This window comes from Heptranchias perlo, chromosome 25 (assembly GCF_035084215.1).
Source record: "Heptranchias perlo isolate sHepPer1 chromosome 25, sHepPer1.hap1, whole genome shotgun sequence".
NCBI lineage: Eukaryota > Metazoa > Chordata > Chondrichthyes > Hexanchiformes > Hexanchidae > Heptranchias > Heptranchias perlo.
Window position 1 is genome coordinate 24724465 of NC_090349.1, and position 23850 is coordinate 24748314.

At 41.4% G+C, this 23850-nt stretch overlaps 2 protein-coding genes across 2 annotated transcripts in view; one reads left to right on the forward strand and one right to left on the reverse strand.

Moving 5' to 3' along the window:
* Positions 1-14727: 14727 nt before the first annotated feature.
* On the forward strand, positions 14728-15696 carry LOC137342439 (hydroxycarboxylic acid receptor 1-like). The gene has a single exon (XM_068006356.1). It carries the CDS (start codon positions 14728-14730, stop codon positions 15694-15696), a length of 969 nt encoding a protein of 322 aa, XP_067862457.1.
* A 1741-nt stretch (positions 15697-17437) lies between these two features.
* The window catches only part of kntc1 (kinetochore associated 1), a 120968-nt gene continuing 114555 nt past the window's right edge, over positions 17438-23850 (reverse strand). Inside the window, exons 60-64 of the mRNA XM_068005764.1 lie at positions 22691-22820; positions 22200-22289; positions 20702-20847; positions 18676-18766; positions 17438-17712 (exon numbers count right to left, since the gene is read on the reverse strand). Coding sequence (XP_067861865.1) covers positions 17689-17712; positions 18676-18766; positions 20702-20847; positions 22200-22289; positions 22691-22820 — 481 coding nt within the window. The 3' untranslated portion in view covers positions 17438-17688. The remainder of the gene's footprint in view (positions 17713-18675; positions 18767-20701; positions 20848-22199; positions 22290-22690; positions 22821-23850) is intronic.

Below are 23850 nucleotides of genomic sequence, written 5' to 3' on the forward strand. Positions count from 1 at the left end.
TTCAGATGACACATTGAACCAAGGTCCTATATGCCTATTTAGATCCCATCAAACTATTTGAAGAAGAGCAGGGTCTTCGCGTGGTGTCATAACCAACATTCCTACAGTAACCGAACAGTTTAACTGGTCATTCATCATTTTTGCTATTTGTGAGACCTTGCTGTGTGCAGATTGTCTATTTTTTTTGCCTGCATAACAAAAGAGACCATGGGGTAGATTTTCATCTTCAGCAGTTGGGCAGTAAACTGGTGAAACAGATGGCCCACCCATTATAGAACTGGTGAAACAGAATAGCCCACCCATTATAGAACCCACTCGATTTTCATAGCCATTGAAATCAATGGAAAAAAAATTGGGCTGGTGATTAGTTCTGCCGGTTTACTGCTTAAATGGTGAAGTCGAAAATCTACCTAAATATTTCTAAAGTCATAGAATCATAGAAGTTTACAACATGGAAACAGGCCCTTCGGCCCAACATGTCCATGTCGCCCAGTTTATACCACTAAGCTAGTCCCAATTGCCTGCACTTGGCCCATATCCCTCTATACCCATCTTACCCATGTAACTGTCCAAATGCTTTTTAAAAGACAAAATTGTACCCGCCTCTACTACTGCCTCTGGCAGCTCGTTCCAGACACTCACCACCCTTTGAGTGAAAAAATTGCCCCTCTAGACCCTTTTGTATCTCTCCCCTCTCACCTTAAATCTATGCCCCCTCGTTATAGACTCCTCTACCTTTGGGAAAAGATTTTGACTATCTACCTTATCTATGCCCCTCATTATTTTATAGACTTCTATAAGGTCATCCCTAAACCTACTACTCTCCAGGGAAAAAAGTCTCAGTCTATCCAACCTCTCCCTATAAGTCAAACCATCAAGTCCCGGTACCATTCCAGTAAATCTTTTCTGCACTCTTTCTAGTTTAATAATATCCTTTCTATAATCAGGTGACCAGAACTGTACACAGTATTCCAAGTGTGGCCTTACTAATGTCTTGTACAACTTCAACAAGACATCCCAACTCCTGTATTCAATGTTCTGACCAATGAAACCAAGCATGCCGAATGCCTTCTTCACCACCCTATCCACCTGTGACTCCACTTTCAAGGAGCTATGAACCTGTACTCCTAGATCTCTTTATTCTATAACTCTCCCCAATGCCCTACCATTAACGGAGTAGGTCCTGGCCCGATTCGATCTACCAAAATGCATCACCTCACATTTATCTAAATTAAACTCCATCTGCCATTCATCGGCCCACTGGCCCAATTTATCAAGATCCCGTTGCAATCCTAGATAACCTTCTTCACTGTCCACAATGCCACCAATCTTGGTGTCATCTGCAAACTTACTAACCATGCCTCCTAAATTCTCATCCAAATCATTAATATAAATAACAAATAACAGCGGACCAAGCACCTGGTGAAGCGTTTTCGGGTATGATAAAGCAATTCTTTCCTTCATTCTTCACTTGATATATGTCTAAAGTTCTATTTTCTCTCACTTCTGAAAATCAACGGAAACGAAAATCAGGTTATTTCTCTAATGGGCGTGTGATCCACAACACCAGTTCTATGCTCAGGCGGTAAGTTGAAAATCTATCCCGATGTCTCTATACCTATTGGGAGAATTGAGCAATTACAATTGCGCCACCTGCCCGATTTCAGCAGTGAGAGGCTCGAACAATCTTGGTAGTCGAGCCTCATTGGCATGCGGCCGACAAACTGCGAGCATGGAATGGGCATTCCGAGGCAGCTCGCTGGCTGGGGATGGCGGAAAAATGGCCAGCTCCTACACCAATCTGACTGAGAGTGCCGCCCTCGGAGAGGGGAAGAAGGTGATCCCAGGAGGAAGGGCTGTGCAGGGACCGGCAGTATGCCGGAGTATTTTTGTGGGGCCAGGAGGAGCTCTCCTGTTGGGTATGCTGGCCTACGCTGCTTACTGTGGTGTGGGCTCTTTCATTATTCTGGTGCTTTCCTTACACTGTCAAGTCTCAGTGGAAGCGCATTTGAGAAACAATGATCACAATATCATTAGGTTTAAAGTAGTTATGGAAGAGGACGAGGAAAAATCAAGTGTGAAAATACTCAACTGGAGGAGGGCTAATTTCACTGAGTTTAAAGAGGATCTGGCCTAGGTGGATCAGAATCAAAAACTGGCAGGCAAAACAGTAAATGGGAGGTCTTAAAATAGGAGCGAGTTCAAGTACAGACTAGACGCATTCCCACAAGGGGGAAAGGAAGGGCATCCAAAGCTAGAGCTCCCTGGATGACCAAAGGTAGACATTAAAATGAAACGGAAAAAGGAGGCTTATGATAAATGTCAGGTTCATAATTCGGTAGAGAACTAAGTTGAATACAAGAAGTACAGGGAAGAACTGAAAAAGGAAATAAGAGGGGCATGGAGAGTGTATGAGAATAGATTAGCGGCTAACATAAAAGGGAACCCAAAAGTCTTTTATAAACATATAAATAATAAAATGGTAGCCAAAGGAAGGGTGGGGCCAATTAGGGACCAAAAAGGAGATCTTCTTGTGGAGGCGGAAGGCATGGCTGAGGTATTTTGCATCTGTCTTCACTAGAGAAGAGGATGTTGCCAATGTCACAGTATAATAGGAGGTGGTAGAGAAATTGGATAAGATAAAAATAGATAAAGAGGAGGTACTAAAAAGGTTAGCAGCATTCAAAGTAGAAAAGTCACCCAGTCCAAATGGGATATATCCTAGATTGCTGAGGGAAGTAAGGGTGAAAATTGCAGAGGGTCTGGCCACAATCTTCCAATCCTCCTTAGATATGGGCATGGTGCTAGAGGACTGCAAATGTTACACCCCTGTTCAAAAAAGGGGAGAGCGATCGACCAGGCAACTACAGGCCAGTCAGCCTATTGTCGGTGTTGAAACTTTTAGAGACATTTAGAGACAAATTAATTGGAACTTGGAAAAATATGGGTTAATAAATGAAAGCCAGCACGGATTTGTTAAAGGCAAATCGTTTTTGACTAACTTGATTGAGTAATGGCGTTCATAAGGGTAGTGCAGCTGATGTTGTGTATATGGACTTTCAAAAGGTGTTTGATAAAGTACCACATAATAGACTTGTTAGCAAAATTGAAGCCCATGGGATTAAAGGGGTAATTGCTGCGTGGATAAGAAATTTGCTAAGGGACAGAAAGCACAGAGTAGTGGTGAACGGTTGTTTTTCAAACTGGAGGGAAGTGTGCAGTGCTGTTCCCCAGGGGTTGGTGCTGGGACCACTGCTCTTTTTGATATATACTAATGACCTGGGCTTGGGTACACAGGGCATAATTTCAAAGTTTGCAGATGACATGAAACTTGGAAATCTAGTAAATAGTGAGAAGGATAGTAACAGACTTCAGGAGGATATAGACAGACTGGTGAAATGGGCAGACACATGGCAGATGAAATTTAATGCAGAGAAGTGTGAAGTGATTCATTTTGATGGGAAGAATGAGGAGAGGCAATATGAACTAAATGGTACAATTTTAAAGGGGGTGCAGGAACAGAGAGACCTGGGAGTGTACATACACAAGTCTTTGTAGGTGGCAGGACAAGTTGAAAAGGATGTTAAAAAGGCAAAAGGAATCCTTGGCTTTATAAATAGAAGCATAGAGTACAAAAGCAAGAAAGTTATGCTTTATAAAACACTGGTTAGACCCCAGTTGGAGTATTGTGTCCAATTCTGGGCAGCACACTTTAAGAAGAATGTCAAAGCATTAGAGAGGGTGCAGAGGACATTTACTAGAATGGTACCAGGGATGAAAGACTTCAGTTACATGGAGAGACTAGAGAATCTGGGTTATTCTCCTCACAGCAGAGAAGGTTAAGGGGAGATTTAATAGAAGTGTTCAAAATCATGAAGGGTTTTGATAGAGTAAATAAGGAGAAACTGTTTCCAGTGGCAGAATGATCAGTAACCAGTGGATAGAGATTTAAGGTAATTGGCAAAAGAACCAGAGGCGACATAAGGGAAAAAAAATTATGTAGCGAGTTGTTCTGATCTGGAATGCACTGCCTGAAAGAGTGGTGGAAGCAGATTCAATAATAACTTTCAAAAGGGAATTGGGGAAATACTTGAAGTGGGACAATTTGCAGAGCTATGGGGAAAGATCTGGGGAATGGGTCCAATTGGATAGCTCTTTCAAAGAGCCGGCCCAGGCACGATGGGCCGAATTGTCTCCTTCTGTGCTGTATCATTCTATGATTCTATGTTGGGTAATCTTCATTCATCTGGAGACACAAGATAAAAATGAGGAAGTTAGCAGTATCAAGTGAAGATATGCAGCAGTTTCTTTTAAAAGCACAAAATTCAAGGTTTTCCATTTCATACCACGAGCTGTTGACAACTGCTTCATTTTCTACCTTTTTCCCTTCTGCTGTGGGGTTCTCATTTTCTGCCCCTCCCCCAGTGTTAAAGAACCCATAATGGGTTTCCCATTGGGAATGCCATAGAACCACAGAAATTTACAGCACAGGAGGGTCGTCAGGGACCAATTCTCTTACCTTTACTTCAGCGACAACCAGTGCATTAGACATCTGCAGTTCACTAAAGAGGTCATAGCTGAAATTTGTCAACTGCTGCAGCCACAACTGCAGCCTCAAAACAGGGCAAGCACAGCATTGCCTGTGGCTGTCAAGGTAACCGTGGCGCTTAATTTTTACGGCTCTGGCTCCTCTCAGGCTGCTGCTGGAGATATAAGCAACATCTCACAATTTGTAGTGCACTGCTGTATAAGGAAGGTCACTGAGGCTCTGTACACACTCAAACACTTCATTTCATTCCCTCTTGCCAGAGACAAGGGGCAGGAGCGAGCATGAGGGTGTGCTCACATTGCAAGCTTCCCCATGGTGCAGGGTGCCATTGACTGCACACATATTGCCATGCCTGCTCCACATCTCGGCCATATTCATGAACAGAAAGGGATTCCACTCCCTCAATGTGCAGCTGGCGTGCAACCACACGCAGCGCATCATGCAGGTCAATGCCCACTATCCTGGCAGCAGTCATGATTCCATCATCCTGCAGCAGTCCTCCGTACCACCTATATTTCAACCAGCACAGCAAGTCAAAGGCTGGCTACTGGACACCATTGGTGTCCTCAAGCAACTCTTCTGCTGCCTGGAACACTCTGGAGGGGCCCTGCAGTACTCAGCTGAGCGGGTACCAAGATTTGTCGTTGTATGCTGCACAACCTCGCCATTATGAGGGAACAGCCTGTACCACCACCTATCAGGCGAGAACCTGAGCAAGAGGAAGAAGAGGCGGAGAAGGAGGAGCAAGAGACGGAGTAGGAAGAGGCAGGAAGGCTACTAGGTCCTGCCTCTACATGTTCAGATTATTAATGTCACCTCCCTATTCACCAACAGTCCCACACTCCTTATCCTTCCTCTCTCAAATGACCATCAAATCATCCTCCTTAAGATTACACAATGGTTCCTCCCTCAGCTCATCACAGAAATAAAAACCACCACCAAACACAAATTCAAATCCATATTTATAAATTAACACATGAAATTATACATACAAGATGAGACTATTCACCCTGGGGCATTTCCTTAGTGCCCGTCATTCGTATGCCTTTACCTTTCCTAGTCCTCCTACGAGGTGCATCCCCAGTGGCTGGAGCATGGGTGGTGGAAGGCTGCTAAACTTCAATTGAGGAGAGTGCAGATGGCCTTGGAGGACGATCTTGAACAGCTCTAGGCCAAGGGGGCCTGGCTTCAACTGCACCATCTTGGCCTGGGCAGCAACAGTCAGGGCCAGCTGGCTGATAGGCAACAGCAAAGGCATTGGCGGAGTGGCAGGGAGGGGGGTGGGGGGAGGAAAGCAGTCCTCCTGAGAAAGGATAACAAGTTCGTTTTCCACGGCGCCACTGCCACTCTCCCGGGGTGGCGCCTCAGCAATCCTGGTGATTTGTTGGAGAACAGATTGCTGGACTGCTGTGATGCCCTGGAAGCCCCTTTCAACAGTGGTACCCAGAGCCACGATAGCAGCAGTCTAAGCATGTAAGGCAGCAGTCTGAACTTCTAAGGCAGCAATCTGAGCTCCAAATGCAGCAGTCAGACCTTTGATGGCAGATGTTTGTGCTGCAATGGAAGCTGTGACATCGGTCATCAAGCATTGCATCATGGTGGGTTCCACAGATGTGCTGATGGAGATGACCACCTGTTCCATGTAGGAAAGGTTGGGCTCCAAGCTCTGCGCAAAGCCCCGTGCCTAGTTGGAGCAGGCCTTCCAGTGCACCAAGCATTTGGTTATGCATGCCCCCATCAGCCTTCTTCTGTAGCCTGGTCCATCAAAGTCATCATTTGACTCCTCGGCAGCAGAACTAATGTGCAACCTCACCCTCCGGCAAGCTGGCATCTGTAGTATCCGTTCCCCCCGCCCTGGCTCCTGCACACTTGTGCCCAGTGTCTCACCACGTGCAGATGTGCTCCTCTTTCCTAGCCTCTAAACTACGTGCAGTGTCAGTATCTGAGCTGGTGACTGCAAGTATAAGAGCAAGTGACCCGGTGTGTCTGCATCATTGCGGTCATCTTCCTCTGCTTGAGCAGGTTCCAGTTCTTGGGCATCAGAAATGACAAAGGGACACAGGTTGAGTTGTGGTGAGGGGAGAGGAGAAAGTAAGATGTGCGTGCTTACACCATCTGCAGCATGAGTCAGAAAAGATTGTGGGATGAGGGAGAAGTGGGAAGCGAGAAGGAAGATTAAGTATGCAGAGACCATCATCATCGATGCCTTCAGCACAGTCAGTAGCTACATCCTCAGCAATAGGCCTTCCAATGATGGCCAGCACCGTCTCCTCCATGGGAGTTAGGACGTGTAGGCGCGCCTGTCCTCTTCCTTGCTGCCGACTGATATGCGTCACCTTCTCCTGCAGAAAAGAGGGAAGTGTGTCAGTGAGTGTCCTGCAAGATGTTTGGATGATGTGGCTGTCATGGTTGAATAGATGCCAGTGTGTGTGTGACTTGAGAGTTGTGGGTGTGCAGCTTGCAACAGTGGTAATGTGTAAGGGTGAGATGAAGCGTCTGATTTGAAGAGTTGTGTACTGATTGCAAGAGTTTGTTGGTAGGTGGGTGATGGGGGTGTAGCGGCTGGAGCAGTGGATGAGGCTAGTGGTGCAGCTGGTAGGATATACCACTTGACAGTTGAACTCACTCTCCTTGAACACTCATGTCAAATCGTTGAACTGCTTCCTGCACTGCATCCATGTTCTTGGCGCTATGCTCTTGGCATTGAGCTCATCTGTTACTTCCTCCCACTGCTTCTCAAGCATATGTTTGGAGGGCCTCTTGCCCCCCTACGGAAAGAGGATGCCCCTCCTTCTGTCCACATCTTCCACCAAGGCCTCTAGTGCATTATCCGAGAACATTGGTACACACTCTTCCACAGGCGCAGCCATTCTTCAATATATTGCTGCACTGATTCACTTCACAGTTGACTTCCACCCTTTCCTGCAGCCACAGGCCACCTCCCCTTTAAGAGGTGAAGACTGTCTTTAAGTAGAACTAGCCACTTCTGATATTGGGGCCCGTTGCTGATGCGTGCAGCCAATCAACAGCGCTGGCTGTACGCAGCAATCATTTAAATCATCAGGAAGCATAAATGTTACATGCTGCCTGCATCGCAACGAACAGGCGCGGGTTAATCGTGCACCACAATCCCAACACCCGTTTTCGGGGGTCATCCACTATAACCCCCTAGAACTCTGCCTTCTCCAAATATATTTTTCTGCTTTCCTCACTTGAGCTGCTCAGCATCGGCATCAATTAGATGGCAGATTTAGCACTAGATTTCTTCTGGTAATTAGAATCAATAGCATGCAATTGTGTCTCTGCATCTGAGTATTAGATCTGACAACCTATATGAAGAACAGGAAGTAAAATTACAGCCAGTCTGTAGCTGGGGAAAATGCTGGAGTCCATAATTAAGGATAGGGTGACTGAACACCTCGAGAATTTTCAGTTAATCAGAGAGAGCCAGCATGGATTTGTGAAAGGTAGGTCGTACCTGACAAACCTGATTGAATTTTTTTGAAGAGGTGACTAAAGTAGTGGACAGGGGAATGTCAATGGATGTTATTTATATGGACTTCCAGAAGGCATTTGATAAGGTCCCACATAAGAGACTGTTAGCTAAGATAGAAGTCCATAGAATTGAGGGAAAAGTACGGACTTGGTTAGGAAGTTGGCTGAGCGAAAGGCGACAGAGAGTAGGGATAATGGGTAGGTACTCACATTGGCAGGATGTGACTAGTGGAGTCCCGCAGGGATCTGTCTCGGGGCCTCAATTATTCACAATATTTATTAACGACTTAGATGAAGGCATAGAAAGTCTCATATCTAAGTTTGCCGATGAGACAAAGATTGGTGGCATTGTAAGCAGTGTAGATGAAAACATAAAATTACAAAGCGATATTGATAGATTAGGTGAATGGGCAAAACTGTGGCAAATGGAATTCAATGTAGACAAATGTGAGGTCATCCACTTTGGATCAAAAAAGGATAGAACAGGGTACTTTCTAAATGGTAAAAAGTTAAAAACAGTGGATGTCCAAAGGGACTTAGGGTTTCAGGTACACAGATCATTGAAGTGTCACGAACAGGTGCAGAAAATAATCAATAAGGCTAATAGAATGCTGGCCTTTATATCTAGAGGACTAGAGTACAAGGGGGACAGAAGTTATGCTGCAGCTATACAAAACCCTGGTTAGACTGCACCTGGAGTACTGTGAGCAGTTCTGGGCACCGCACCTTCGGAAGGACATATTTGCCTTGGAGGGAGTGCAGCGTAGGTTTACTAATAATACCCGGACTTCAAGGGTTAAGTTACAAGGAGAGATTACACAAATTGGGGTTGTATTCTCTAGAGTTTAGAAGGTTAAGGGGTGATCTGATCGAAGTTTATAAGATATTAAGGGGAACGGATAGGGTGGATAGAGAGAAACTATTTCCGCTGGTTGGGGATTTTAAGGAGTAGGGGGCAGTCTAAAAATTAGAGCCAGACCTTTCAGGAGCGAGATTAGAAAACATTTCTACACACAAAGGGTGGTAGAAGTTTGGAACTCTCTTCCGCAAACGGCAATTGATGCTAGCTCAATTGCTAAATTTAAATCTGAGATAGATAGTTTTTTGGCAACCAAAGGTATTAAGGGATATGGGCCAAAGGCAGGTATATGGAGTTAGATCACAGATCAGCCATGATCTTATCAAATGGCGGAGCAGGCACGAGGGGCTGAATAGCCTACTCCTGTTCCTATGTTCGAGGTAGGCTGCTGAGTTTCCATTGAGGCTTTCATTGGCCAAGCTGTAGCCACTAGGGAAACATCTCAAAGGACTTGGATAGGGAAAGGAATACGCAAAACAAGCAGTAAGGGCTGGGAAAAGGGTGATTCTTAATTATTCGTGTAAATTATTAGAGATGTAATTGAGTTGATTCATAAATGAGTTTTTTTGGTCTGGATTTGGTGGTGATATAGTGAAGTGAGGGTAAGACCATAAGTCTAGATTAAAGGAAGGCAAGGATGGTGGTACTTTTGGTGAATGGGAGGGTTAATTTAGGTGAAGATTTTCTCGCTGAGAGCTCTGGCAGCTAGCGGCACTAGTGATCGCTGCCCCTCCTCCTCCTCCACTTATTGCTGCGCAGGTGGTGGTAAAAGGTTCATCCCTCATGATGGTGAAATTGTGAAGCATGCAGCAGACGCGGCAAATCTGGATACCTGCTCAGGGGTATACTGCAAAGCATCACTTGAATATGCCGATTGTTTGGTCGACGATGTTCCTCGTGGCGGCATGGCACTCGGCGTAGGTCTGCTTTGCAGCGGTATAGGGGTTCCTAGCAGGAGTCAAACTATTATCACCCAATATAAATTAAATACATAGGTGAAGGAATATGTACAAAATATTGTACTGACAGTTTTTCAACAGAAAGTTGTGGAATTTCATCCTCAAATCACCAGTAAAAAATCCCAAATGCTGTGGAAAAAAAACATAATTTGACTTTAGTCGCTGTAAATTAGTGGCCTGTTATCATGCCTGTCATGGCACAAACACCTCTATTAAAACAGAAAACCCTCTGACTCACCGTGCGCAACACAATGGGAGATCTACTAGTATAATTTTAAGAAAAGCAATCTGCAGGAATCTTCATAAGAACACAAGTAAACAAGAAAAAGTCACTTTGCCATCAAACCCACATCTTCTACAGTCCATACATGACTACCTCAGCCATGGACTTCCTTCTACCCCCACAAGTCCCTGTACTCTTTCCAATGCCCATGTGAATAAGAGCCTTCACATTTACTGACAGACAATCAACTAATCAACACTGAATAACATTTTCACGCTTCTTGAAAATGCATCGTTTAGCAATATTTATGTGGTACTGCAAATCAAACCATCATTCTATTTCTGGTCAGAGTTCTGCAGCTGTTTAACAATTTGTAATAATTTCCCCCTTTAAGGGTACCAGTACTACTGCCAATTACTATACTTGCTCTTGCAGCAAATAATAGAGCAATTTGGTCAGATTTCACCTTAGCCAACAAAAATGCCCACTTACCCATTTCCCCTACTTTGTTTTTTTATATTTGGTGGTTTTCTCCAATTTAAAGATGACTTTTATTTCCTTCCCTTTTCTTTCAGTATGAAGGAACCTAGTCCTCCGCCAATGCTGCACTTGACAGCTGCTTAGTGTTTGAGGATAGCATAGGGTGACATGAAATCAAGAGTTGTTGCTTAGCCGAGGGACACCAAAATCTCTCCCAGTTAAACAGTTTCTCAGGATTAAACTCGACAACCGTAAGGGTATTGAATATTTCAATGAAAAAAAAATCGCTTTTCAGTCTCTTTTCTAGTGTAAACAAGTTCACCCTCTGTGGTCTCTCCTTGTAGTTTAGCTGTCTGCATGGCCCTTTGTGCAGTGCCATGGTGTCCTTCCTAAAACATGGAAACTAGAACTGCACACAATACTCCAGATGGAGATGAACCAATAGTCTGTGTAGGTTCAGTATCACATCCAGTCATGTGTTCCGTTCCATGTTCTATACAACTCAAAAATCCTATTTGCCTTGTTTAACACTGCCGTACACCACAAGGAGTTTTGATGATCTGTCCACTTATACCCTCAAATCTTATTCCTGCGCTGTAGTCAGTAGATCACCACCATTTAGCTTACAGTTCCAATTTTTATTATTCTTCCCCAATCTCATCACTTTGCACAGTAACACTGAATTTCATTTGCCATCTCAGTCAAGTGTCCCAATCTAGATCCCAATCAGCCTGCTTTTGCTTGTTTGCAAACCCCCCCCCGCCCCAACTTTGATGTTTTGTCTCCATCCCAATTCCTAAACATTGATCGACAATGTGAACAGTAAAGGTCCCAACAAATTCTTGGGGCATCCCTCTCGTCACTTTGGCACAGCTCCATGCACGAGAACTGTCTCTTTTGATACATCCTTTGCCAATGCACTTCAATAACTGCCTACCTAATCCATGCTTTTCTACCTTATGGGCCAACTTCCTATGTAGTACAGTATCAAAAGCCTTGTTGAATCTAGACAAATAATGTCTGTAAGTTCCTTTTATCCACAAGCTCCAATACTCCAATACAGATGAAGGAGGGTAAGAGGTGGCTCATGTGGAGCATAAACACCGGCATGGAGCTGTTGGGCTGAATGGCCTGTTTCTGTGCTGTACATTGTAAGTAATGCCATGTAATACCTCCTCAAAGCAAGATCTGCCCTCCTCTCTCCCATAAAGCATATTTCTCTAGGTGTTTTACAGCAAGGTATATTCTAATATTTTACCCACAGTAGATGGTAAGGTCACCAGTCTATAATTTTCAGGACAGTCTTTTCGCCTTTCTTAAAGAAAGATGTTATGTTAAGAACATAACGTAAGAATTAGGAGTAGGCCATACTGCTCCTCAAGCCTGCTCCGCCATTCAATAAGATCATGGCTGATCTTCAACCTCAACTCCACTTTCCTGCCCGATCCCCATATCCCTTAAACCCCAAAAATCTATCTATCTCAGCCTTGAATATATTCAAAGACTCTACATCCATAGCCCATTGGGGTAGAGAATTCCAAAGATTCACAACCCTCTGAGTGAAGAAATTCCTCATCTCAGTCATAAATGCCCAACCCCATATCCTGAGACTATGCCCCCTAATTCTAGACTCCACAGCCAGGGGAAACAACCCCTCAGCATCTACCCTGTTAAGCCCACTCAGAATCTTATATGTTTCTATGAGATCACCTCTCATTTTCCTAAACTCCAGAGTGTATAGGCCCATTCTACTCAATCTCTCCTCATAGGACAACCCTCCCATCCCGGGAATCAATCTAGTGAACCTTTGTTGGACCGTCTCAAAAGCAAGTATATCCTTCCTTAGATAAGGAGACCAAAGTACTCCAGGTGTGGTCTCACCAAAGCCCCGTACAATTGTTGCAAAACTTCCTTACTATTGCACTCCAACCCCTTTGCAATAAAGACCAACATTCCATTTGCCTTCCTAAATGCTTGCTGTACCTGCATCCAAATGTTGTGTTTCTTGTACAAGGACACTCAGACGGATCTCTCTGAAGACCAACATTTAATAGTTTCTCACCATTTAAAAAAATATTCTGCTTATCTATTCTTCCTACAAAAAAGTGAATAACCTCACATTTCCCACCTTCTTGCCCACTCAATTAATCTGTCGAAATCCCTTTGCAGACTCTCTGTCCTCCTCACAGCTTACTTTCCCACCTACCTTTGTATCATCAGCAAACTTGGATACATTACACTCAGTCCCTTCATCTAAGTCATTAATATGGATTGTAAATAGTTCCTTCTCTCCAATCCTTTAGTACAACTCCTCTCTATCTGTAATGCATATGTCATAATCCTGGTCACCAGCATAGAGCACCAGATCATCTAATTTATTCTTAACACTCATGTCTGTGTACATTATTTTAATAGAGTTTCTAATCTCTGACTGTCAGGGAAAGGCAGAGCCCAGATTCTTGGACCCTTATTGCTCCAGACCATTCTTATATAGTTCCTAGCTACAGGTCACAGAGCAGAGTGGTTTAATGGACAGAAGCAGATCAGTAGCTTCTCCCCTGCTCCAGCCTCCACATCAAGTGCATGACTGTGTGTGGAAAGTCTCCCCTAAGAATCTTAGAGTGGAGGAAGAGATGTAGGGTACATAGATCTTTAAAGGTGGGAGTGCAGGTAGAATCTCATAAAGTTATGGCACGGGAGGCCATTCAGCCCATCGTGTCCATGCTGGCCGAAAAAGAGCTATCCAGCTTAATCCCACTTTCCAGCACTTGGTTCGTAGCCCGGTAGGTTACGGCACTTCAAGTTCACATCCACGTACTTTTTAAAATGAGTTGAGGGTTTCTGCCTCTACCACCTTTTCAGGCAGTGAGTTCCAGAACCCCACCACCCTCAGTGAAATAAATTCTTCTCTGCTCCCATCTAATCCTTTTACCAATTACTTTAAATCTATGCCCCTTGGTCACTGACCCCTCTGCTAAGGGAAATAAGTCCTCCCTATTCACTCTATCCAGTCCCGTCATAATTTTATATATCTCAATTAAATCTTCCCTCAGCCTCCTTTGTTCCAAAGAAAACAACTCTAGCCTATCCAATCTTTTCTCATAGCTAAAATTCTCCAGCCCTGGCAACATTCTTGTAAATCGCCTCTGTACCCTCTCTCTAGTGCAATCACACCTTTCCTGTACTGTGATGACCAGAACTGTACACAGTACTCAAGCTGTGGCCTAACCAATGTTTTATATAGTTCTAGCATAACCTCCCAGCTCATAATCTATGCCTCAGCTAATAAAGGAAAGTATCCCGTATGCCTTTTTAGCCACCTTGTTCTAGTGGCCATAAAAGGTCAATGAGATGCTGGGTTTTGCCTATAACAGCACTGAAAATAGAAGCAAGAAAATGATGTTGAAATTGTACAACACATTAGTTATGCCACAATTGGAGAATTGTGTGCAGTTCTGGGTATCCTATTACAGGAGGGATATTGGAACCATATCAGATTTGTTCAGTGAACAGGCATTGGAACAATACCAGAAATTAGGAAGTCTAAAAAAAATGGTGTATTTTTACTGGAACAGTGGTTATGGTTATTTCCATTTCAAAATTCTGAAATGTTTTGAGGATAAACAGTGAAAGATTGTTTCCACTGGTTAACAAATCAGTAACAAGGGGTCACGAACTCAATTATCACAAAGATCAAAAGGGAGTTCAATTTTTTTCCTTCACATTACAATGTACATGGAATATTTTACCACAAGTGACTATTGAGGTACAGACAAAATATAATGGAATTAAAGGGAGTTAGATAAAGTGTTTGAAAATAAATATTAAAAGATACAAGGAAAGGGCAGGGAAATGGGATTCTATCATCTAAATTGAAACATTTACACCAGCACAATAACTTCCTTCTGTGCTGCAATTTCTATAATTCCACACAGTTTTACAATAAGTCACTGCACATTGACCAGTATCACATGTATAGGTTATTGTAAATCATTTTGTCCACCTACTGTACATCATTGTGAAAGAGCAGAATTTTCATTTTATTTGCATCACACATCCTGTTAATAAGGAACTGGTTGGGCAGCAAAAAGTATATGCTACTTTAGCTTTTTCTTCATAGTGGAACAATTCAGAGTACTGTTCTCAACACAACAGTGCAACAATGAACGCCTCCATTGAATTTGACGAAACAACATTGATAAAGGTCGCAATACCCTTGTTATTGGTGGAGTTCATTCTGGGATCCATTGGTAATGCAATTGCTTTGTGGATCTTTTGGTTTCGGATGAAACCTTGGAAACCAAGTACTATTTATTTGTTTAATTTGACGATAGCAGATTTTCTCTTGATGTGTTGCTTACCATTTCGACTGGCTTACTATGTAAACGAAAAGAACTGGATCTTTGGAGATGTCGCCTGCCGCGTGCTGTTATTTATGGTGTCTTTGAATCGGGCAGGAAGCATTGCATTCCTCACACTTGTGGCAATAGATCGCTATTTTAAAGTTGTTCATCCTCACCATAAACTAAACTCTTTATCACAAAGATATGCTGCAGTGGGAGTAAGTTTCATATGGACTCTAATGATATTAATGACCTCATACCTTCTCTTCGAAACTCATGTGTTTGAGCAGAAGAACCTTACATACTGTGAGAGTTTCAACTTGTACGATTCTTTCAATGTTGCTGCAACTTGGCATGATGTATTTTTTGTTGTTGAGTTTGTAGCACCACTTTGTGTTATCCTCTTTTGTACATTCTCAATCATTTCAAAACTTCAGCACAAGAAAACTGAAACTAGAAGAAAATATAAAAAGGCTATACGTATTGTGATAACTGTTGTAATAGTGTTCATACTCTGTTTTCTACCCAGCAACATTGGTAGACTAGTTGTGCTGCTAATACCATCAAACAAGGCAGAAACTAGCACGGCATACAAGGCTGCTGTTGAGGGATTTTATATTATGCTTTGTCTAACTTACATTAACAGCATGCTTGATCCAATTGTCTTTTACTTTTCGAGTTCAAAATTTAAAAACGTTTTTCATCGAAAGAGTTCACATAAGATGGAAATGAAAAAACCTGGAAACTCATCTTGTACTTCTGACACCAACAGTAACAGACTTGTATAAGGAAAACAAATCATAAATGGGCGAACAACAGCTTCAAGTTATATAGCATGGATAACCGACCTGAATTTGAACTGAGCTGTGTGATTAAAAAAATAACGCAACGCAAACCTGTCGGCAGCTCTTGCTCTGAGCAGGAAGGCAGCATTGCACAACATCCCCACCGAGCCTGCAGAGGACCTGTGGAACACTGGACAGTTGGTGTGAACGATATATGGGCTGCAACCGGAGATCGAACTGTGGCAGGTAGTGTGAGGCATCTTCCTAGTCCCCTGCAGACTCTTGTCGATTTCTGCCCACCTCAAGAGCAATAGATGTCGACTCCACCGTTCATGTCCAACCACATAACCCTTGCCTGGGTTGGACTATACAAGGCCTTCATTATTTGTATGTACAAACAGGTGGAATTTGTTATATAGCATATTTCTGTAATGTACAATTGACCTTAGACAATGTGCATTTTTGCTTTTCAATATAAAAAGTACAAATAAAATGAAAAACCCATTAACCAACATCAATTGAACAAACTAAATGCCAGCAAAACTAATCAACCGTAATTTTTCATAATCCTATTGTATCTTGTCTTTAAACATTTAATACACAAAAATATTTGTCACTGTATAGTTGCCATTGAAAACGGTGATAACTTCAAAATGCAAAGTATAAGCAGAAAAAGTGCAATTTAGGAATTTCCCTTTAGCATTGTAACTTGTTTTTAATTCAAGCACATTAAACATTTACTATGAAGCTTGCTACAGAAAAAAATTAGCTTATTTACAATACTTTCTGCTGTTCTTCAAAAAAAAAGCATGTGCATCTTTCCTATTGCATTTTACTGGTCTTAAGCTGTATCAGAAATGTAAACTGTTTCAGAAAAGTAAATAGTTTGAGTGCACAATTAATTTAAGCAACAGTTAAAATAAGGTTGATTATCAGAATTATGTGATTCTTCCATTTTATATTGTTAGTGCTAACTGGACAATCATGTTTTAAATAACCTAAAGAGATTTTCAAATATTCCACGGTTTCTTTTCCACATACTAGATAATGTACTTGGCAAATTTTGCATATGGCTGGCCAAATCTCATGTTAAACAGATAAACAACAGACTGGGAGCAGTTCCATCCATCTGCATAAGTCAACAGAGTTTATCTTAAAAACATAAGAGCAGGAGTAGGCCATACAGTCCCTCGAGCCTGCTCCGCCATTCAATAATGGACAACTGAGAGCAAGTTGGTAGATGTGCAACTATGTAGCTCTATAAACCTAAAGTTGGATAAACAGCAGTTGAGCTGATAGACCACATGCACATTACTCCTTCTTGTCCATCTCTCAGGATGCCAATTTTTGAAGAGGTGTAGTTCCACAGTTGCCAACAACCATCAGGTACATTGTCCACGTCAAGCCTGATCCTGTCTCAAACATTGTGCAGTTTACAACGGGATCACTACACAGTAACCATAAACAGGAACTGGATTGATTTTCCCCTCCCGAGCCTGGGCATAGAGACCAATTGTATTACCGGCACAGTCACCCAGCTGAGAATATTAAACTCAGCACAGAACAGAGATCAGTTTCGAAACCACTTGTTCTGTACGGCTGAGCACCATGTCAGTTGGTGCATTTACCCAGGGGATGCCCAGCACATCATTTGTTGGCAACCCCATATGTACACATTTTAATCTTTTCTACCCATAAGTGAAACCACTTCGAAAAAAAAGTTCCTATAAGCAGGAGTACTCAAAATTCAACTCTTTATTTCATATTTATTCATTGTTCTGTTTAGTAAATAGCCCAGAGTGAGGCTGATCTAACAATATTTATCATATTTTACTACAATGTTAATATTAATATATGTTTAACATTACAACATACACAAGGACGATTACTTAGAAAGTGGCAAAATGCTAATACAACTTTCGGTAAAGTAATCTTTCCATAGGAAGGCAAAATAAACTTTTTAGTTAAAGCACTGTGTTGTTTACTCTGGTTATTCTACTTCTGTTCATCAAGAAACTCCTGGAGGAATTAAAAAAATAAAATTAAAAGTTATGCAACAATTTTAGTTTTTTTTTAAAAAGAGGGTCGCTTCTTTATTTTTAAGGCATTTTCTGATCCATGTTTCCACAGGCGACAGCAGCCCTCCAAGTAGCTCGATCAAGTATCCATTCTTTGTGTACCCTTAAACAGGCTATTTGGCTATGCAGGGCATCACAACTGCGTCTGATCCTGTCCTCACCCATCATATGTATATATGCATGTACAGACACTTTCCAAAAGGAGTCACTGCATAGCTCTCAGGGCAGGAACTCCTCTCATCCAGCGCATGATCACCAAGGCTAACTGTTCCCCACAACTCGTCAGCTGGGATCAGCTAATTCAGTACAGGCCAGGATTAAACCTTGAACCTTACTGCACTGTATAACTCGACCACCATGTAGTGGTTTGAACCATGAGGGAAGCTCCCCGATCCCGTTTCCTGCATCTCTCCTGTAACATGTAATACCCCATGCCAAGAGGTGACTTGTTCACTCACATGCCTCTACGTCACTCCAACTGGTGGTTGGAAGTGTACATAAGTAGCTCAGGATATCGCCCCCTTCCAATCAGCAAGTGCCTGGCCTCCAATTGGTACCTCCTCAAAATAACAAGGCTGAGACCAAGAATCTCAATAAAGTTGCAAGGAAATCAAAGACACAAATCGACTTCCCCTCATTCTATTATGTAGTAGCTTGGCTCCATTACATCATCCAAGTCTGAAACATTTCATTTTACAATGTCTTTTTATTTTAAAAAAACCCTTTAGTAATACAAATATTTCCCCTAATGGGTACTGCCTGGTACTGGTGTCATCCTGTGATTTACTTGAATGCCTATTTTACATTAGTGTTGCACAACATGAGGATGGTTTTACTGAAAGTAGTGCATATTACAATATTTTGTAAAAAACCCCACAAAATATACTTCAAAAATATACTGTACCTTCAAAATTGCAACAGGAGAAATGTTTGATTCGATGGGTCTTCCTTCATGCCGTAGATATTCAATTACCACAGAGACAGCATCATTCAGGCTGCAAGAGTAAAATTGAATCACTTACAAGTATGTGATATGAATGAAGAAAAATGATTACTTTTGGAGTGTATGTGCACACTGGACACAATTATCGAATCACACATAGCCACCATTTCAAGCACCTATTTTGACAATAAGGAAGGCTAAATTACATGTATAATTCATGTTTTTATTTTAATAAAATGTACCATTGTATAGCATTGTGACAGAGCACATTGGAGCATCACAGCTGAGGTGGGGTACAGGCTCAACCCGACACAAACATATAAGAAAGGCAAGAAAAGATCAAGTTCGTCTGATCCATTACAGTGCAGACTCATGCACTACCCTCCCCAACAGCTAGTAATGCCAAGTCTGGTGGATGCAAAATAGGCTATTCACATTCACCAGAATCTGCATGAAGTAGTTAAATCTTGTGTGAATTCATATTTTCCTGTCTAAGTTTGAAACCATGTCCCCTTATCTTACAGCTGGTGTTAATGTGGATCAGTCTGGGATCCAGTTTACCTGTTCCCTTAAAAGAGCTTAGATGTACTGAAAAAAGGTTACCTCCAAGTGTCATTTGCCAATATAAACATCGCTGGTACCCTTATTTTTGTCCTCATTGCTCAAGTGCTCAATCCCATTGGATCAAATTTGTTGCCACTCTTGGAATCCCAGTGCCAGGACTTCCCCCATGGTACTTTCTCCACTCTGCACATTATATTCAAGGTGAGGGTGGACTAGTGTTTTGTACTAGTTATCTGTTACTTCCTGGAACTTGTGCTCTATCCCTTGAGCAATACATCCTAAATCCTATCAGTGTTCTTCACCACAATGTGCTGACAGTTTAAAGGTTCTCAATCTCACCAAATGCACACCTAAGGAATGGAGAGTGGTTCTCAAGCTGCTCTTGCACACCTCAAAGTAGTCAGCGCAGAGCATCATTGATGGAGGCCTGGAGGCAGGTTAACCAATTCTTTGTTATAGGTGCTATGTGGCCAGAGGTGAAAAATAGGAGCGATTTATTTTCCCATTTTCCAGAGAAATAGGTCTTACAATATCACTACTGAGCTAGTGGAGAGGTTTTATAAATAGATATATCGACGACAAAAGCAAAGACTTAATGCTAATCTTATTCAAATCATTGGGCAGCCTTCAGTTAGAATATTTTGTCCAGTTTTGAGTCTGCTACTTTATGAAGGATGTCAAGGCCATGGAAATGGCACAGAAGAGATTCACTAAGATGATACTAGGGATAAGAGGTTTTAGTTATGAGGAGAAACAAAAGAAGCTGGGATTCTTCATTACAACAGTGAAGGTTAAGAGGAGATCGAATAGAAATGTTCAAAATTATAAAAGGGTTTCCATAAGAAAGTAGGGAAAAATTGTTGCTGTTGGTCAATGAGTTGGAAGCAAGGAGGCATAAATTTAAGATCACCAAAGAACGAAGGGAGAGGATAAGAGAATTCTGTTCTTTTTTACGCAAGAGGATTATACTGGTAGAGGCAGAATCCATAATAGCTTTTAAAAGGAATGTGGAAAATATGTGATAAATAAATTTTTTTTTAAAGTATAGGGAAAGGGCAGGAGAATGGCACTAAGTGGATAGTTCTTTCAGCGAGTCAGGCACAAGTACAACAGGCCGAATGATCTCTATATGCTGTAAAATTTTATGGTTCTATAATACTATGCCAAAGAGCTGGAGGGACTGATCATAGATTTCCCCCCCTCCTTTGGATCAGAGTGTCCCCCCAAGATTGAGGGGTATTTCCAGATCAGCAGTCCTATTCAGATCACCTAACTAACATCAGCAAGAAACAGGCAAATCAAAAAATAGCAAGAAAGAATTTGAATCATTACTGATGTGTCGGTCAAATAAAATCAATAAATTTCATATGACATGAGAAATATCATCCATTTATACAGTGCTACTCATTTTTTTTAAACTTACCAGCTCTTATGCACAAGGTAATTCACCAATTCTTTCACGCGTTTGTTGTCAATCATATGTTGCTTCAGAAAAGGAAAGAATTTTGTCCCAATAAGCTTCTCATACTGTTTCTTGTCTGCAATGCTGCCTAACGCCAACTCTTTAATCTTCACAGGTTAAAACAAAAAAAAAGACATATTAGCACCTGTTTAATGGAAGCACCATCTATTTTGGCTGGTATATTCTGGATTTATAAAAAGTAAATTAATACACATGCCACTTTTGCCCTGCAAATATTAAATGTAATTCTTCAACATAGGCAAATGATGTCAAATATAGAAGTCAATTAACATAACAGTTCTCATGAAGGGTCATCGACCTGAAACATTAACTGTTTCTCTCGCCACAGATGCTACCTGACCCACTGAGTGTTTCCAGCATTTTCTGTTGTTAGTGCAGATTTCCAGCATCCGTAGTATTTTGCTTTTGTAACATAACACTCTCACCCTGTTCTGTTATTGCTATTAAAGAAATCAAAGAACCTTTGCCAGACTGTTTTTCAAATAGATATCAGAGTAAAATTCAATGGTTTTCTAAGCAGTAATACAAGGAATATGACCAAGTGGGAGTCAAGTGTAATTTTCTTTACCACTAATCAATCTTTTGTGGTGTCGAACACGAGGAGTCAAGACCATGTGCAGTGTTCAAGGTCAAGTCGGATTAGAGGTTGGCCGGATAACTGGACCAAGGCAAAGGAAGAAGAGAAGGCAGTGCATAATACAGTATAATTTAAAGGCAAATGTCAATGCAAGGGCAGGTATACTTTATTCTTGGTACTCACCTTTCCATGAACACTACTGTTTAAAATAAGTCCCACAAATCAATAATGAAATAGTGACAAAGGTCCATTTTACTGCATTTTCCAGGCTGAAAAGTAGCCTGGAACACGCTGGTATGGAAAGGATCTTGCCAAGTTAACAGGAGACTCGAGATCTGGGCCTTTTATTCACAAGCTCTGAGTTCTTGCAATATTTGATTAAAAGCTTCTTCCAGTCATGTATTACTAATGATTTTTAGCCTTGGCTTCAGCATTGTACCGCTCTTGCCAACTCCCGAGTCCTGCCTGTTAGTGCTATTCGAGTCTGTCCTGCTATTGCAACCACTAATTTGGTCCCAAGTTTTATCTTCTACTGCCACTACCAATCCATGCCTGCCACTTTCAGTTCACTGTCAAGTACCTCCCTTTAGTGCTGTTTGATGCTATTCAAAGATGCAGTGGATTAAATTATTCACTATGACCACTAATCCATCTAAATAACAGCTATATCAGACAAAAGCTTAACATTAGTAATCAGACAGTTTGCATCAGAAAAACAAAATATTGATTAAAAGGCTTGTTCGTTTAATTTTTCAGGTCTGATGGATAGCGCCCAAAACATTAACCTATCTTTTTCTCTCTACAGATGCAGCATTTTCAGTGTTTCAGCACTTTTTGTTTCTGTATAATAAGCCATCTTACCTTGGATGCATATCCTGCAACCTCTCCAGTTGTCATGTGATCTATAACTTGATGCAAAAGGGTCACAGAATCAACTGACAAAAGAAATCCCTGCAACAAAATGATCAATATTAAACAAAATGACGAACACTATACTTCCTATAATATGTAAATAGGTAAATACCTGAAGCTTAATATTTCTAAAGTAGAGGTGGGGTCACACATCACCAGACAGATCATTAAAACAAAACAAACCATAAAGGCAATGTGACATCTATTCAATTCTATTAGCTTAATCAATTAGAAACATAAAATAAATGACTCAGCAGCTCTAGTCTAAATCAAGTTACACAAAATGTATCAAAATATTAAGGATACCATATTAATTTGGTCAGTTCTACATGTACATGTTTTGACTCATTATTGAAAAGCAATATACCTCTGGTTTTAGTTGTTTCCATTGGACAAGAATGCACAAAGTTGTTAATACTTACGGCTTCAAAACCACACACCTGTATTTGTTGTTTCCTTTTCTCAGAATAAGGGATAAGTAGCAGACAACCCAGAGCAAATGCGGACAACTCCAGCTGTACATATTGCTTTGCAATCCCAATAAGGTCAAGGTCAAGTAGAATCGGACATCTTCAGGATCAGAAAATGAATGGTATGAGCAGCATTTTAACACAGAATAAATTAAATAATGTTAACATTTTCCCACTAAGTAGGTGATATTATCGACACTGAAAAAATAAAGTTAAATGGAAGTGTCAAAACAGACACATACCTTCCAACAAAATTTCTACATGTACTTGATCATTTGCCTATGCTTACATATTAGAACGCAGACTTTTTATAAACACAACTCCATGTAAATATTTACATATCGAAAATGTGTTATGGAGTTATCTAAAAAATACAGTTCATCAAGCCAACAGAAAGCTGCTAATAGTAGAGCTAATGGTAGAATTACTGAATCCAACATGTTCAACAACTGACCAAAATCATATAAACTACGCAAAGCATTACCAACCTTGAGAGGTAAAACAGGACGCCTTTAAGACCAGAAAATTAATGGTATGAACAGTATTTAAGCACCGAACATAATTAAACAAAGTTAACAATCACCCGTATAAGTTGATAATAGTGAATCAAACATATTCAGGGAAGGGAAGGGTATTGTGCCTTTCATATCCTCAGGATATTCTAAAGTGTTTCACAGCCAATGAATTACTTTTAAAGTGTATTCACAGTTGCTATGTAGGAAAAAGTAGCAGCCAAGTTGCACATAGCAAGGTCGCACAAACTGCAAATGAGATACATGACCAGTTAATCTGTTTTGGCATCCTTAGTTTTAGGGATAAATATTAGCCATGCCATCATGGAGAACTCCCTGCTCTCCTTCAAATAGAAACATGGATTTTTCTTTTTACTCCACCTGAACAGAGAGCCTCGGTTTAAGATTTCATCTGAACGACGGCACCTCTGATAATGCAGCACTCCCTCAAAAATGCACTGAAGTGTCAGTCTAAGTTCTGTGCTCAAGTTCTGGAGCAGGGTTTGAACCCATGGCCATTCGAGTCAGATGCAAGAGTTCCACCACTGAGCCTGGCTGTATATATTCTATTTATTTATTTATATACATTGCACATATCCAAAATACTGAAATCCCAAA